At 35.0% G+C, this 16,129-nt stretch overlaps 1 protein-coding gene across 13 annotated transcripts in view; it reads left to right on the top strand.

The window, feature by feature from the left end:
• KCNC2 (potassium voltage-gated channel subfamily C member 2) overlaps window positions 1–12,228 on the top strand; it is a 223,601-nt gene extending 211,373 nt beyond the window's left edge. For 6 of the 13 annotated variants that reach the window (XM_070454208.1, XM_070454206.1, XM_070454209.1 and 3 more), the window contains exons 3-6: window positions 1,371–2,298; window positions 2,692–2,802; window positions 4,345–4,509; window positions 9,068–11,125. In XM_070454208.1, coding sequence (XP_070310309.1) covers window positions 1,371–2,298; window positions 2,692–2,802; window positions 4,345–4,509; window positions 9,068–9,204 — 1,341 coding nt within the window. In that variant the 3' untranslated portion in view covers window positions 9,205–11,125. Of the gene's footprint in view, window positions 1–1,370; window positions 2,299–2,691; window positions 2,803–4,344; window positions 4,510–9,067 lie in introns of all 13 variants that reach the window. The other 7 variants (XM_070454214.1, XM_070454212.1, XM_070454213.1 and 4 more) reach the window with 7 other exon arrangements.
• Window positions 12,229–16,129: the final 3,901 nt, after the last annotated feature.

The following is a 16,129-nucleotide window of genomic DNA, read 5'->3' as shown; positions in this document are numbered from 1 at the left end:
TTCTTGAAACTTAGATCTTTTCAATGTTTAGTTGAGGAGCAGGTATTAGGGAAGAGCTTTGGGTTTGGGATATGTCATACTATTTCTAAAAAGGATCTCCCTCTATTTGACTGATGACCTCTTCCTCCTGAATAATTCATTTGTTTAGATATTCAAGGACTCTTGGTAGTCTATTGATGCTCAGTGAGCAGGTTCAATCTCAGCTCACTCAGAGAGCACTGGGAATCTGCCAGCTTCTCTGAAAGCCTCCATTGCTGACAGCTGGCAACAGTGTCATGGGCTTCATATGACACTGGGTTTCAGATTTTCAGATCTTTCATATTTAGAAGAATTTGATCCTAAAATAAATAAAGGCTTCAACATATTTGTATTCTACATTTGAGAGTTTGGTAGTTATGGGAACAGAATCTGGGGCAAAACTTATCAAGTTAATCTTATGACTTTGGAAAAGTTACAAACTCTGTGACCATAAAAGGTGACAGTGTAGTGTCATTATGAGTATTGATATGAGCTAATTATGTAAATTGCTTTGAAGAGTGTTTGGTATTAGTAAGAACTATATAAGTGAGAGCTTTTATTATTATTTTGTATTAGTAGGTATGTGTATATTCATATATTATTGGCCAAAGAAATGTTGAATTTTTAAAAAACCTTTATAACATATATTTTATAGTTTTATAACATATTATTCTAACATTTGAAGTTCTTTTTCAGGAGAGGAAGAATGCCTTTTAATTTGTTCCTTAATTCTTTCTCTCTCTTCAGTCTTAATGCCAACTCTTCTTCCCTAGGTTTGCTCTTTTTGGACTTCACCTTTGGTTGATATAATTTAAATGGTAGCACAGCTCAAACACTTTTTTCATGTCATGATAATCTGAACATTTGAGAAGAAGCCTGCAGTTAAATATGGGTGGCTTCCAGATTTCCATCAGTGTAGACTGCACCTTATATTTATGGTTGTAAATCTGGACCTAATACATGAAGATTTCTAGAATCATAACCAATATCTGGAGCCATTGTCTACATTTATTTTTTTTCAGCCTGCTGCCCTGTAACGTTCTTTTGCAAGGTTTTTATTTTTTGCTGTTTTTCTTACACAGAAGACTCAGATTGTTTTCCAACAGAAATCAGAACTTTTAATCTATATAAGCTGAAAGAAGAACTTGAAACATCCTTCCCGCGCAACTCTAATGGATGTTACCTACATGTCTAAGTTCTTACAGTTGAGTAACATCCTGAGTTAAATCTCCAAATATGTGTTTATACTTCTTCATCTACGGGGATCAGTGCTTTTAAACTTGGATTGAAGTATATTATGGTTCAGATCATTCTATATTTCTTCTTTTATTTCTTTTTTTTTTTCTCTACAGTTTATTGCTTTTGCTTCTTTATTCTTCATCCTGGTTTCAATCACAACCTTTTGCCTGGAGACACATGAAGCTTTCAATATTGTTAAAAACAAGACAGAATCAGTCAGCAATGGCACCAGTGTGGTCCCACAGTATGAAATTGAAACAGACCCTGCCTTGACGTATGTAGAAGGAGTATGTGTGGTATGGTTTACTTTTGAATTTTTAGTCCGTATTGTTTTTTCCCCCAATAAACTTGAATTCGTCAAAAACCTCTTGAATATCATTGACTTTGTGGCCATCCTGCCCTTCTACTTAGAGGTGGGACTCAGCGGGCTCTCATCTAAAGCTGCTAAAGATGTCCTTGGCTTCCTCAGAGTGGTCAGATTTGTGAGGATCCTCAGGATCTTCAAGCTCACCCGCCATTTTGTAGGCTTGAGGGTGCTTGGACACACTCTTCGAGCGAGCACAAATGAATTTCTGCTGCTGATAATCTTCCTGGCTCTAGGAGTTCTGATATTTGCTACTATGATCTACTATGCAGAGAGAGTGGGCGCCCAGCCCAACGACCCTTCAGCTAGCGAGCACACGCAGTTCAAAAACATCCCTATTGGGTTCTGGTGGGCTGTAGTAACCATGACTACCTTGGGCTATGGAGACATGTACCCGCAGACGTGGTCGGGGATGCTGGTGGGAGCCCTGTGCGCTCTGGCTGGAGTACTGACCATAGCCATGCCGGTGCCTGTCATTGTCAACAACTTCGGAATGTACTACTCCTTGGCGATGGCAAAGCAGAAGCTTCCACGGAAAAGAAAGAAGCACATCCCTCCTGCTCCTCAGGCAAACTCGCCTACTTTTTGCAAGACAGAATTAAACGTGGCCTGCAATAGCAAGCAGGGTGACTCGTGTCTGGGCAAAGACAGTCGGCTTCTGGAACATAACAGATCAGGTAAGGCACGGGTTCAAATGCATGCCATTAAATACTTTATAGACCAGTATGTCCCTTAGGTAGAAGGCACCTTCTCATTTTCTGCAGATGTTCGGAGTTTTCGGTTCCACCCCTTTGCAAATGTGTCTGTGTCAGGCTTGTAGATAGCTAGACTGTAGCTTTTCTAAATGAATCCTAAGTAGAAGTCCGCATAGCTGGTCTATAGAGTTCTCCTGCTTTGACGGGAATGCCCTGTGCTGACGGCGCCAATATTTTCTTTTGCCTGTTTGTTGCTTTCGTGCCGATGTTCCTTTGTTTCCCTGCACGATGTGGTGGTATGATATTGGACATTTTCCATCCTTCATTCTCAAAATGTTGATCTCCATGTCATTTGGCTTGGTGTGTTTTTCTCAGTTTTATCTCTGCCACATGGGGCCATGCATTTTGACCTAATTCACAAGAAGAAGTTGTGTAAAAAGAATGGATGTTTACATTTCAAAGGCCTAAACACTGAAGAGGTGATATGTAAGAATGCCCTTTGGAAAGTAAAGGTGTTCTTCAGTAATATTGGGGAGTGTTGGTTAAGTTTTCATTATTCTTTAATTAGGGTATTTCAATATAATTCCTTTGCTTTGGGTAAAATGCTGTGTAGTACAATCAGCCCAACATTATGCAGGGTCTAGATGATCTGCTTTGGCTAATCAATAGGAAGGTTGAATTTCTCTGTGGATTGCCTTTTTTAATGCATTCTGCACTGGGCTCTTTTCCCTCCCAGAATGGAATTTTGGATAACTTCCTGCTTGAAATTAGCTGAATTCCTGCTTGTCTCTGTTGCCATAGATAATCTAGAGTTAATTGACTGTAAATTCAGTTTGCCAAAGTGATAGTCAATAGTGTCTTCTCTAGTCTGTTATGTCTAGTAAAGATGAAATATTTTGTAGATCTCACAATTTAACTAATTTTTTGTCATCTATGAAATGTTAAGATATATGCATTCCCTATAACTTAGATAGATTTAATCTTTTTCTTGTAGAAAAATGATTTATGAAAATCCCATGTGAATAATTTAGCATTATTTAGAAATAACACCAATTAAACAAACCAAGCAAACTAGCAAACAAATGGGAAAAGCAAGTGACATTTTCACAGGTTGTCTCCTTAGCTCCCAAAAGCTATTATGGGTTAAATTAGGGGGGGGGGGAATAAAACCTGACTGGAACTGAACTGCTTTTTAAAAGATTTTATTCAAAGTCCTTGTGATTATTTAGCAGACTGTTTTGCAAATTCTGTCAGCGTGTATCTGAGAATTGCTATGCCAGGAATGTCCTTACGGAAGATGGAATGTAGTTTGTGTTGCTGCCCTTGTTAGACTGTTCTCTGCTTGTGCAGAGCTTTTCTGAAGGGCATGGAAAGGCGGACACACTCAGCTTGGGCAAGCACTGTTATGAGCTAGCATCTAGGCGATAGGATGTGAAAGTCTTTGGCAAGTATTTAGACATAAACGTTTCAAGGGCGTTTGGAGAAGTTGACTTGTTCCATTGTTATGCTCAAAACAGAACCTGGACACAAAGTTTGTAAACTTTGGGATTGTTTTCATTATGAATTTTGGGAAACATTACTTCCAGAAAACAATGAAAGCATATGTCTTTTAGCACTACAAAGACTAATATTTACTTAGGACTTTTTCCGTCAGTAGGCTCCATTTTTAAAGATGTCTATTTACAGTATCTAGATAACCTATCAAAAGTGGAAAGATGCTAATTCGTGCGCTACTTCATTATCACACTTACTTTGAATCATATTAGTTTTGTAAAAGTTGTTGTCATATTAGATAAAGTCCAACATGAAGTTAAAATTTCCCTGAGAACATCTCTCCTTTTCAATACATTTCCATTTTGCTCCATGTAAGTTTTTGTGACGAGTGATGAAAATTCTTTTCTTATCATGTTGTGATGATTGTGTTTTGTATTATCGAGTGACTGTACTTTGGACACTGGGCGTAAACTCTTTGTATTGTCTCGTTCCCTCATCATCACTGTCTGTCAATGGGCGTGGTGCTGTGACCAGTGTTAGCAGGTGACGACAGTGCGGGAAGTGAGCCGCCGTTATCGCCCCCAGAAAGGCTCCCCATCAGGCGCTCTAGCACCAGAGACAAAAGCAGAAGAGGGGAGACGTGTTTCCTGCTGACGGCAGGTGATTACACGTGTGCTTCTGATGGAGGGATCAGGAAAGGTAGGCATGCATTTCATCAGATCCTAACAGGTGACGTAGCAATTAAATGCTGCAAATGTATGGAGTGGTGTAAAATGCTCATTCATCATTTTCTGGGAGCAGCTATGACATCATAGTGCCTTTTGTCTCATTACATCTTATCTCATTATAAATATTTAAAAATGTGTATCATAACAGCCAACTTGATTATCATATCTGAAAGACTTTTCACCCTTCTTTCTTTTTTTTATTATTTTGTTTTTCATTTGTCTATAGGCAGAATTGTAATGAAGTATTAAGTAATTAAGTCAACCATCGATTTATTTTAATATAATATATTCAGCAGTCTTGAAAATTTATCTTTTTTCCTACAATGAATTAAAGTCACTAATTGACTCTATGCATCTGTTTGATAAGTGATTGATAATTATAAAACAATAATAAAACTTTTTTTCCAAAGTAAAACATTAAACATACTCTAATGGTCTCTTATCCAGTGTTTGGGCAAATTTTCCCCAGTAATTAATCTGAACGTCAGGAGTTTGCTAAGGTACATGATCCTCCAGCCATATAGAACAGTATACCCAATCAGTGGAAAGGTTACTTACTGTACTTACAAAATGTACTTACAAAATTTCTCTTCTGGGCAATGATCATTTTAAGTTTATTATTATTTTTTAATTGACACTGAACAATTCCTGGCTCATAGAAGATCCTTAATATCTGTTGAATGGATGCATTGTATTAGATAGGCATCTTGGTTAAGAAATATAGCAGGATACTGAAGCTCCCCTTCAGCATGTGGTTTTATTTCCCTAGATTGTGTCAACCATCTATGACTATTCCTTAGTTGCTAGTTTTCATTTTCATTTTAGTAAACTTTACCATCCGAACAATTGGACCCTTTTTATCTCAAGAAATTAGTTTCGTGACACTTATAACCCACCCTTGTCAAAGTTCTGGTATGCTCTTAGAATACTTTCTGCTTTGAGAATTCCAGTTGCTTTAGTGCCAAGGTTATTTTATTCTATTTACCAACAGAATAGAGAAAGAACTACAAATTTCTTATGAAGAAATGGTAATTTCTTAGGCAATTGACTGAATTTGAATGAAAAGCCACTCTAAAACTTTCATGTTAGTGCAACTGCATTTTAAAAATATTGTGCTTATTTGCTATTCATTGCAGTTTCTCCCTACAGAATACCTTACCATTTTAAGCCTAAAATATTTATAATGCCTCCTGCCTTTGAAATAACTCATTACCCATGTTGTGCTTCTTTTTTGTTTCTTCTGAGCACTTTATATTGTTCTTTCTGTCTCCATACTTGTAAGTAACAAAAGAGAAGACAGAGGACTCTTTTGTTTTTTTAATGTGTAATATTTTAAATTATACTTCATTCCAAGAACTGTCACTCTTTGCATCTCTTGTACCAAAATGTGTTTCAATTATCTGATTTTTCACTATTTTATATTGTTACAATAGTTTTTAAATATTTTTATAGTTAATACTCTATCATAGTACTTAAGCAAAATATATGTATATAACTATTAATATGGAATATAGTACTTGCCTTGTAATCTTAAATTACTATATATGTATATACATATATCCGTATGTGTATATATGTATTTTTATGTATTGTGTGATTATATTTGGATATATTTTAAGCATCATTTAATAAAATATCACATGCAATATTTATACTAGGGTTACATGTTAAGACTCTAGCTAGAATGTTTCTCTTCCATGTTAGATAATATTTTGAATTTTAAACTGTCAAAAGGGGTCACATATTTTAAAAGACTTTGCAAACTATAAAGCACCTATATAAATACAGTTTTCCTGTAAAATGGCAAATTTCCATAGCAAAGCAGTTAATAAGATATTGTGTTTATATGAGAAAACTATACATGTGATCTTATTTCACAAATTCTATCAATGAGAGCATCTTTGAAAACCCAACTATGAGCTTTTTATTTTTAATTATTTCTCACTGTAAACAAATTCTTTTTCATTCTTGCTTATTTTGTAGATCTGTGTTTTTTTTTTTCCCTAGATCTGGTAACATTTCTGGCTATTTTCACTTAATCTTCTCAGTGTTTATTTTGTCATGTCTATTAGAAATCCATTTATTTCTTCTCCTGTTTCCTTTATATAGATTAGAGATATCTCCTGTTATTCCCACTCACATATTTATCTTCTGTATGTTTCTAATCGTTTTCTACACTGACCTGATTTTTGGGTTATATAAATTCTCCCCTATATAAATGAGAAAAATGACTGAATTCCCTTTGTATTCTTTTTCTATCAACAAGTGTAAATGCAGTTGGGCATACATTAAGAAAACATGTGGATTACCTAAAAGAATGAACTCCCAAAACTTAGAACCTATGATTTTATTTATACAGTATTTTTATTTATATATCATTTTACATGAACACAAACATACTCATTGATAATGCACAAATAGGCAGTTTCAATATTGCCCTAAACAAATATGTGCTCTTAAAAGCTGTGTAAAATGTATATCATGTATTTAAATATTAGTTCAAATTGAGTTCAATATTGTTTATTCTCATAAATTATATTTTCAGTCATTCCATTCAATAAAAGCTTGATGAGGCAAAATTTTGTCAAATTTTCTAATCACAAATGAACCTGCAGAATAAAGGAAGAATAAATTTATATGAAAAACATAATTTTACTAATTAAATACTTGTTGCTAAATTATAAGGGAACCCTTCTCAAATAGACACTGAAATCATAGTTATTAAAAATAACATGACTTATCAACAGAATAAATAATATTTATCTTAATGACTATAATTCAGAAAAGTAACTAAACATTTACAAGGGCAACCAAGATTTACATGTAAATAACATGATTATTATAAATTGTTAAACAGATTTTTACCTTTTTTGGAAGTCTCATAGGGAACACAGTTATTGTGGGGAACAAGATGTGTATTTTTACAAGGATGGTCTATAGTTATTAACAACTTCTTTGATTCATGTATATTCACGAGGTTGCTTTTAATCAAAACCAATCAATGTTTATAGTCTAGTTTACATTTTTAGGTTACACTAAAAATCCAAGTCAACTTGGATAAATTATTCTTTCTACAAGTCCTAGTTTTATTTCCAATCACATTACAGAAGAATAATGATAATTAGCCCTCTAGGAATGTGAAGGTCCCTATGTAAGAATGAATGACTTGCAATTCCTTTTTAATTATTTAAGACATTCTTTCATTAACTGTTCCATCACCCACCAGAGCAGAATGAAATATATGCCACCTCACATGCTTTATAGCTCAAAATACTAATAAAACATATAGGTAGATAATTTTCTCATTAGCAGTAATTATGTCCTAGAGAACTGTACTGTAATCAGTGGATGACATAAATTTTCACCTACAAAATATCAAAGAAAACATCTAATCTGCTGAAAGCTTGTGGGTGTATATGTAGAGAGGGGGTTCCTACTAGTCAGACCTTACCCTGAAGTAGAGCTGTTTCATTTCCCAGATCTATACCACTTTTTCAGTGGAGCTGCCAGAACATTTATCTGATGGATTGTATAATATGACTATTTTTTCAGTTAATGATTGCCTGACTTTTAATACAATTTTACTTCTACTTTTATAGTAGGTGCTCACTACCTCATTTACCTGCTGCTAGTCTTTTCTAATAAAAAATACCACAATATATACTCCTTCCAATAGTGTCCTTGATGGGGTGTGGCTTGAGCAGCTAAGGCAAATCAGTGGGTTAAAGTTTGTGGGAAAGACATGTAAGTGGGAAGGATTCTGTGAGTCAATGATTATCATGAACAGAAGATTAGAACACAAGATAATAGGAAGAAAAGGTGGAAAATATCAAATTATTCTTCATTCCTGGCAGGGAAGAATCAGATGAAAATACATAATCAAAATCAGATTTAAATTTACGGAAATGATGACTCAGTTTATATTATTTATTTTTTTATTTTTTAAATACAAGGGATTAGGAATGGGCATTCATTCTGCATTACCTAGATAATGGCATTAAAAGTCGTTATTGAGGAATCATCCTTTTAACCCCATAAAGCTGGAAGATTAAATATGCTGGGAAAGAGTGGTGCACTTAAACTTAAGCATGCTTTATTAACTTAGTAAACACTAAAATAAGAATAAAAAGAGAAAAAATAGCTCATTTTTTTTCAGGAACATATTCTGAAATTTAAAAATATTAGCCAAATTTATATCTTATTTAAGTTGCTTTGCATAATTCTTATAAGTTTTCTGATATTGAATATGCCAAAATTTCATCAATACAAACTATAATTTGGAAAAGAATAGATTTTTGAAGTATTATAATAATAATTTGTGATATTTGGCTTAATCATTTGGAAATGACAGCTACAGCAAGCTTCATTTTTTTTTTTTTTTAGAGTTGTAAATTGTCTCAATGTTGAATTCTTTGTAAACAAATTCTTTGAGCTCAAAAATAGCACTTTGATTACCCTGCATGATATTGTTTGTCTGTGTCTATTTTCTGGTTGAATTCAACTGATGTCTGTGCATTTTTCCATAAAAGGATATGAAAAATCCCGAAGCTTAAACAACATAGCGGGCTTGGCAGGCAATGCTCTGAGGCTCTCTCCAGTAACTTCACCTTACAACTCTCCTTGTCCTCTGAGGCGCTCTCGATCTCCCATCCCATCTATCTTGTAAACCAAACTGCATCAGTTGGCTAAATTGTCTTAATTCAAGTACTGTTTACCCCATAATGGAAATAATTAAATGTAGAGTTACTCCAGACGCCATTAATACAGTATAAATCCTGCATGATACTACTATCTGAAGTCAAAAAATGCTGTTTGGGTAGCTGACGAATCTTATCCTGGGTTTAAACGAATCTTATCCTAGTAGTGCTGCCACTTTTCCATATGAATTGCCCTGATCTCCTTTCGCAATAAAATGACAGATAGCATCAGATATTGGCGAGTACCCTAATACATAAACACATCTTCAGGGAGGTAATTTAAATCATTGTGCTTCCAAATGCCAGCTACTTCATGGGAACTTCATTTCTTGTGACTCTGAACCATTCTGAAGATGTCTGGGATTCTGTTTTGAATGCACACAACATGACTTTGGTCAGCTCATTTGCATGGACCATCTTGTCTCTATCACCTGAAAGCAATGTCACAGTGTTCGGGGACCGCAGATGGCTCGGGATATGTGTACTTGCATCGAACCATTCTGCTGATGTGAAACCACTGGTTGACTGTTCTGCATGTTGAATTGTGGGGCAGGGAGGGTGAATTTCTCCTTGACAATTTTTTTTTTTTATTCTTTGAAAAAAAATATTTGTTTTAAATAGTTTAATTTCTTGATTGTTTTACTTTTCTTCCAAAATGCTGTATTGGAGTTCTGAATGTCTCTGGTTGTTTGCACACAGATAACTGCAAAGAGATTGTCATTACTGGTTACACGCAAGCTGAGGCCAGATCTCTTACTTAATGGCTTGGGGAAGGCACAAAACATGAGAGAAAGGTAACTGCCAGCCAGGCTTGCATCGTTTAGATAGGAATTGCTATTTGGAACTAGAATCATGTTTTCTTTCTTTTAATCCCAGAATTTGTCATCATTTTCAGAGTCAGGGTGCCAAAGTATCACTCAAAATTCTTGTCTTTTTTACCCCCTTCCTTTATTTAATTTATTATTATTATTATTATTATTTTGCAAACAACAAAGAGCATTGTTGTTCACAGGAAGCTTTCTTGACAAGCCTTAAATCTCTGACTGACAGCATTAATCAGATTTTCAGGCAGTGTTTAATCAGGTGCTTTGTCCTGTATGTCGTTCTGTCCATATGTCTTAGCTCCCTGTCTTATGTGTATATGCCATCTGTCTCCATGAAGCACAGAAATGCCTTGATGAGGTGTTCATGATTTTAGGACTGGGTCCTCTTCCCTGCCCCTTGCCTTCTTCACTACTTGGAACAGCCTCTGTGCTTTGTGTGTGAATTAGTGATGCCCGTAGACTACCTAAGTTAACCGGTGCTGTGAACCTGTCTGATAAGCAGGATTTAAGCAGCAGTTTTACCCTTGCATTTGATTGCCTGCTGCAGTGTCAGTTTCTACTCCCTAGCAACCAGAATTCATCAGGACACGCCAGTGAAACCCTCAGGGTGTCTTATTCAGTGCAAGTGGGAGACATTCTGTTTGCACATCCCTACAAATGCAATAGCAGTAGTGTGTCTGATGTATTGGACATGAGAGGGAAGAAAATACCATACTATAAACTGAGAGATAAACAATATTTCTAAGGCATTTAGGATCCTTGAGACTGCTAATTCCTAATGCTCGTGTTTATTTCCGGTTAGGGAGACAATTGTCACTTTTAGAATTGGCCACATAACATGTATTACTTTATATCCCCAAGTCCTAGAGCATGACCTGCATGTCAGAGACCTTGTACAGCAATGTATTTACCCAGACATAACTCATATTTAGAGATTCAGTGATGCTTTTGATAACACTACACATAGAAAGTTATAATTAAACACAACTTTATGGTGAAGGAATTAATATACTGTCTGGTGCTGCTGTTATTGACTGCAGTGTTGTACAGAATTTATCATGGATTTTTGACTGCTGAAAAAGGGACAGTGGAATTTAGCCATACCAAGGACTATTCTGGAAACAGACTCCTGCTGCTGAATGTGCCCTGACGTGACCAGGTTGCACTTGGAAGAGATCCTGGCGTCTTCATGAAGCATGAAAAAGCCTATGCAAGAACTGTGGCTGGAACTCATTTGGTGCTCCCCATATGAGTGGTCTGCTGAGGACTGGCTGGTGTCCATGAAACAGCTGTAAATACCAACATGTATGCATGGGTCAACAGCTTTGGCCATCTCACATCGAAGGAAGCCAGAGTCACGATCAACATCTCTGGAGCTTCAAGTAAGGCCCGCACCTCTGTGAATTACCCTTTGTGGACCTGCAGTAGATTGTGCTGTGATCATAAAAGCAGTGATATTGGTGTACTATAGGTCTGTCTTAATTTCCTTCATTTCTCATTTGTTGGTTAGATCCACGAACACTAACTGTATCATTTATTTTTAATAAGCCACTTACACTAGCTTGTCATATTATGTTGCAAAGTTTTCAGTGCCTATTTGTCAAAACTGACCCATTTGGAGTCCCACATTTGTTTTAAGTTCTTAAAAGTTATTTGACTTAAACTCATTAGTATTATTCATGATTCAAGTATTTTGTCATTGTTACCTCAATTATAAATATTAAAAAAATAAAATTCTGGCAATGAGAATATTTTTTTATTAAATTATCAAGACTAATGTCAGTATATAGTAGAATATTAATTGAATTATACCCTAAAATGTATATTTTGCATAAAAGAGATATTCTTCAATCGATTACTTTTTTTGTGAATTTTGTGGCAAAGAAGCTTGCACTTGTCTTTAAAACTGTTGTAGTTGAAACTGTATAAAAATTCATCTTGCTTAATCAGTATTTCTGGAATCTGTTAGTTCCCCTGGGACTCTGAATATAACATACAACCTAATTATGAATCCCTGTATCATGGACCTTTTGTGACCATCTCAAGGTGCATGCATAACCTTGATGATAATCGGTGAAAATGTAACTAACTAAAATGAAGAATAAAAGGCAAATAAGTTGGGGATAAACTTGAATCCTATCTGAATAAATTATTCATGTTTTTTCCTTGGCTCGTCTCTTTGTTTTGCAGTTTTCAACAGGCTTTACCATTTTTATGCATCGTGATAACAAAAGACACTCATGCATAATAAAGAATTTGAGATGAAAGGATTTGTAAACATACATAGGTCACATTTTCATTCAAGCCTTAGACATGTAGCTAGTGTTTTCCTCTTCTAAGTGATTTTTTTCTCTTATAATTCTGAAGTGGTAAAATTATTATTTTGGTATTTGATTGTTATATGGTATTTTATGACTAAATACTGAATTTTCACTTACACTTTCCAACTTAATCATCACAGTGATTCTGGAGGTAAATATTTTTTGTTTCATTTTATTGGTGGTGAAGTGAAAGATCACAGAGGCAAGACTGTTCACTTATATATTTGTCACAGTTTTCCTGTCATAGTTTCTTATTGTTTAACTATCTACTGAGCTTCTTGTGCTAAGTCCTTTCAGTGGTATCCACTCTGCGTGACCCCATGGACTGTAGCCTGCCCAGCTCCTCTGACCATGGGATTCTCCAGGCAAGCGTACTGGAGTGGGCTGCCATTTCCTCCTCCAGGGGATCTTCCCTGAACCCGTATCTCCTGCCTTGGCAGGAGGTTTCTTCCTACTACTGCCACCTGGGAAGGCCTCGTGTAAATGCCTTATGTTCTAAATATGACTTCTCTCTCGCTTTTCGGTAACAGATGAGTGTCTCGGCAGTACACCACACATGGCTGGCATCCCATTCACATGGTGGGGTTATGCTTTTATTTACATGTAAATTCTGTGTCACCAACAGGAACAGAGGAAAGTGAAAATGGAAAAGAGAAATAAGGTTGACAAATCCAACACTTTACTGAATCTTTTCTAGCTCTAAAAGAGCTAGATTATTAAGAGACTATTGCTTATGAAGTTTATTAAGAGATTTTTGATTATTAAGAGACTATTAAGAAACCAATATTCAGAAAAGGAAATCTGTCTAAAAATAATTACTGACAAGAAGTTGTTAACTATGGTGTCAGGATGTAGGATTTGCTGTAAAAAGGAAAAATATATAGGATGGGGAAAGAATGCATTTTAATAGATAATTGCCATCAAATTTTGATTAAAAAATCAAGATTAAATAGTTATAGAAAAAAGGGGAAGATATTCAGTTTATCTTTGAAATAAATCACAAGACAGATGAATGGGGTAGCAAGAGTGAACTTAACTTGGAAAGAGATAGTGAATATATTAAAAGGCTATAATACAAAGCAAGGACTTTGGAGGATTTATAACATGTTTGAAGACAGAGCTAAAGGAATACTATAGATTTATATACATTTTCTCTGACATAGTTGCAGTATCATTATTATTGATCTTAACTTTTATTTCCTGTTCTCCCCTGAAACAGCTTTTTCTGAGAATATGATAGTTTTCATTATTATCTAAAGATTAAATAATTTAATTGCATTAGTATTGCATGGTTTCTTTATTCATCAAACTGTCATGGCAAAGTGACAGACCAGTGAATATGCACTTTAAACATTAAAATGTTCAAAGACTGTGTCCTCTCCATTGAGAAGCCCAGGTGCCTAGCACTCAATTTTTAAAAAATGAACTATATTTTAGAACAGCTTTAGAGTCATAGAAATATTAAGCAAAAAATACAGCCTTCCCATTTACCCCTGCTCCCACACATGCACAACATCCCCCGCTCTCTGCATCCTACACCAGTGGTATTTGTTACAGTTGATGAATCTGCATTGATATATGCTTATCCAAAGTCCATAGTTTCCATTAGAGCAGCCCAGGGCAGCACAGATGCATAAGACATCATTCCAAGCATTGAAAACTTCACCTAGAATATTGATCTCTAATCCTGGCTGTGCATCAGAAAAATTGTTGATGTCGTTTAAAAAAACAAATGCCAGTGCTCAACTCTAACCCTTTGAAATTATATCTGGAGATGAGGCCGAGGCGTATATATTATTTTACAAAAGACTACATGTATATTATTAACAAATGAAACATAACAAAGAAAAAATGAGCTTATTTAACTTGTAGATTTGATAAATATCATGCCTCTATTTACCATATATGTTAGCCAGTCTTTTACTAGCAGATCGGCCAAGTACCTTTATTAGGAAATTCTTTTTTTTTCATAGTCATCAAATGTGATTCCAAATTGAGATGCCACTAAAAAAAATTTGTAGGTGTATTATAAATCCATAGAGTCTAAATCTTCATTTCTCAGTGTATTTCTTATGATCAAGAAGTGATATAAGGACATTCCATCTAACTCAAGTAAATTATTTTTGAGGAAAAATAATTTTTTAAAATTTTTGTTATAAATTTGGTAAACAGTTTTTTCTGAGTTAGAAAGAGTTGTCATCACACCAAAATGATTAAAATGACTTTGGCATTAGTGACAGTTTCACATTTGTCTTCGGAGTAGTGAATAGTGAGGTGAAACAGCTAGGATATAAAAGGATTCTTAATGTAATTTGAAGATCGTAGTTCCTAAAACCTTTGATTAAACTTTAATCAATGGTCTCTGTGTTTTTAATCTCCTTTTGAGATCTGTTAGCAATGAACTGAACTGTTAATTTAAAACCAGTTATTTCTTAATGGCCAATAGAAAGTATATTACTTAAATATATACTTAATTTTCTGATAAAAAATAAAACAAAGCAAAACCTGTAATTTTATTGCAAAGACTTAAGCATGAAGTCAGTACCTAAGGACTGACTGTGTATTTCTTCCTTTCTTTTCTCTTTTTCCCTGAGATGCCACATTTTACCAGTAATTTGGTCTCTATCTGGAAACAAAGACACTAGTTTAAACACTGTACAGTGATATTTCCTCCTGTTGCACTAGATGCTCCTTCTCACACTGGGTGGCAGGAAGCTTAACAAAAAATTGTAGGAATTCTAGATGGATGACAGGTAGAGAGCCCCAGAATCTAAGATAATAATGATCAAAACACACACACACAGACACACACACACTGCTGCAAACACTAAGAAAAGCCAGAAATAAAGTAGCAAACCCTGAATATCGCCTGAAGCAAGGTCAGTTAGTGTGAAATAAACAAAAGGACAAGTCAAAGGTAAAGAAATAATTATACAGTTCGGCTTCATAAGTCACGTTAGAATAAATTCTGCACAAGAAGACCAGACATTCTTTGCACTGGAGGCCTTGAGAGGTTCGCATTCCATCACAGGGATGCTAGAGAAGAGACTGAGAGTTTTCGTATTCTCTAGTGAATTTATGCAGTTTCCTCTTAGAGGCTCTGTTATTAATTTGCTTCTTTCAGTTTTGACAAAGTAATATCCTTTCTTTACTTTTATATTAATGTTAAATATTTTCAAAACTAGTTGACTGTCAAAATATAAAATACTACTGGCTTTAATACTACTGACTTTGTTTTGATTTGTATAAAATGAATTTACATAAGTTTTTTTAAAATTTGTTATAAGAGCACAAAATGACAGAGTACTACTGAGAACACTTTGCCTTTTAATGTGAAGTTCCCTAATGACACAGATGAGATTCCTAGGGAAAATATCAGTAGAAGGTTTAATTTCCAAAATTAAATTTCTTCAGGCTCAGATCCACCTACTTGTTTTTTAGAACTGATAACACATAGCAACCATAACATTGAGTGTCAAAATGTTAAGGTAAAATAGCGTTTTTGCCTTTAATATCGTTTTTTCTTGGCACCAAATGTTCTGGAATGGACACCCAGTATGTTGGTCCTGTGGAGAAAGGACACAGAATTACTTCTTAGAAAGCATCTTCTGACGTAAGTGGTTCACTCGAGATCCATAGGCAGGAACTTCTGCAGCCTCACACCATCAAATAATCCTTCATCTAAACCAGGTTAACTGTGAGACTGTTTCATGATCACAAATGTTATCGTTTGAATTACCAACTAATGG

This window comes from Odocoileus virginianus, chromosome 24 (assembly GCF_023699985.2).
Source record: "Odocoileus virginianus isolate 20LAN1187 ecotype Illinois chromosome 24, Ovbor_1.2, whole genome shotgun sequence".
Classification (NCBI taxonomy): Eukaryota; Metazoa; Chordata; class Mammalia; order Artiodactyla; family Cervidae; genus Odocoileus; species Odocoileus virginianus.
The sequence above is the reverse complement of the archived record's forward strand: the minus strand, read 5'-3'. Positions and strand labels throughout refer to the sequence as shown.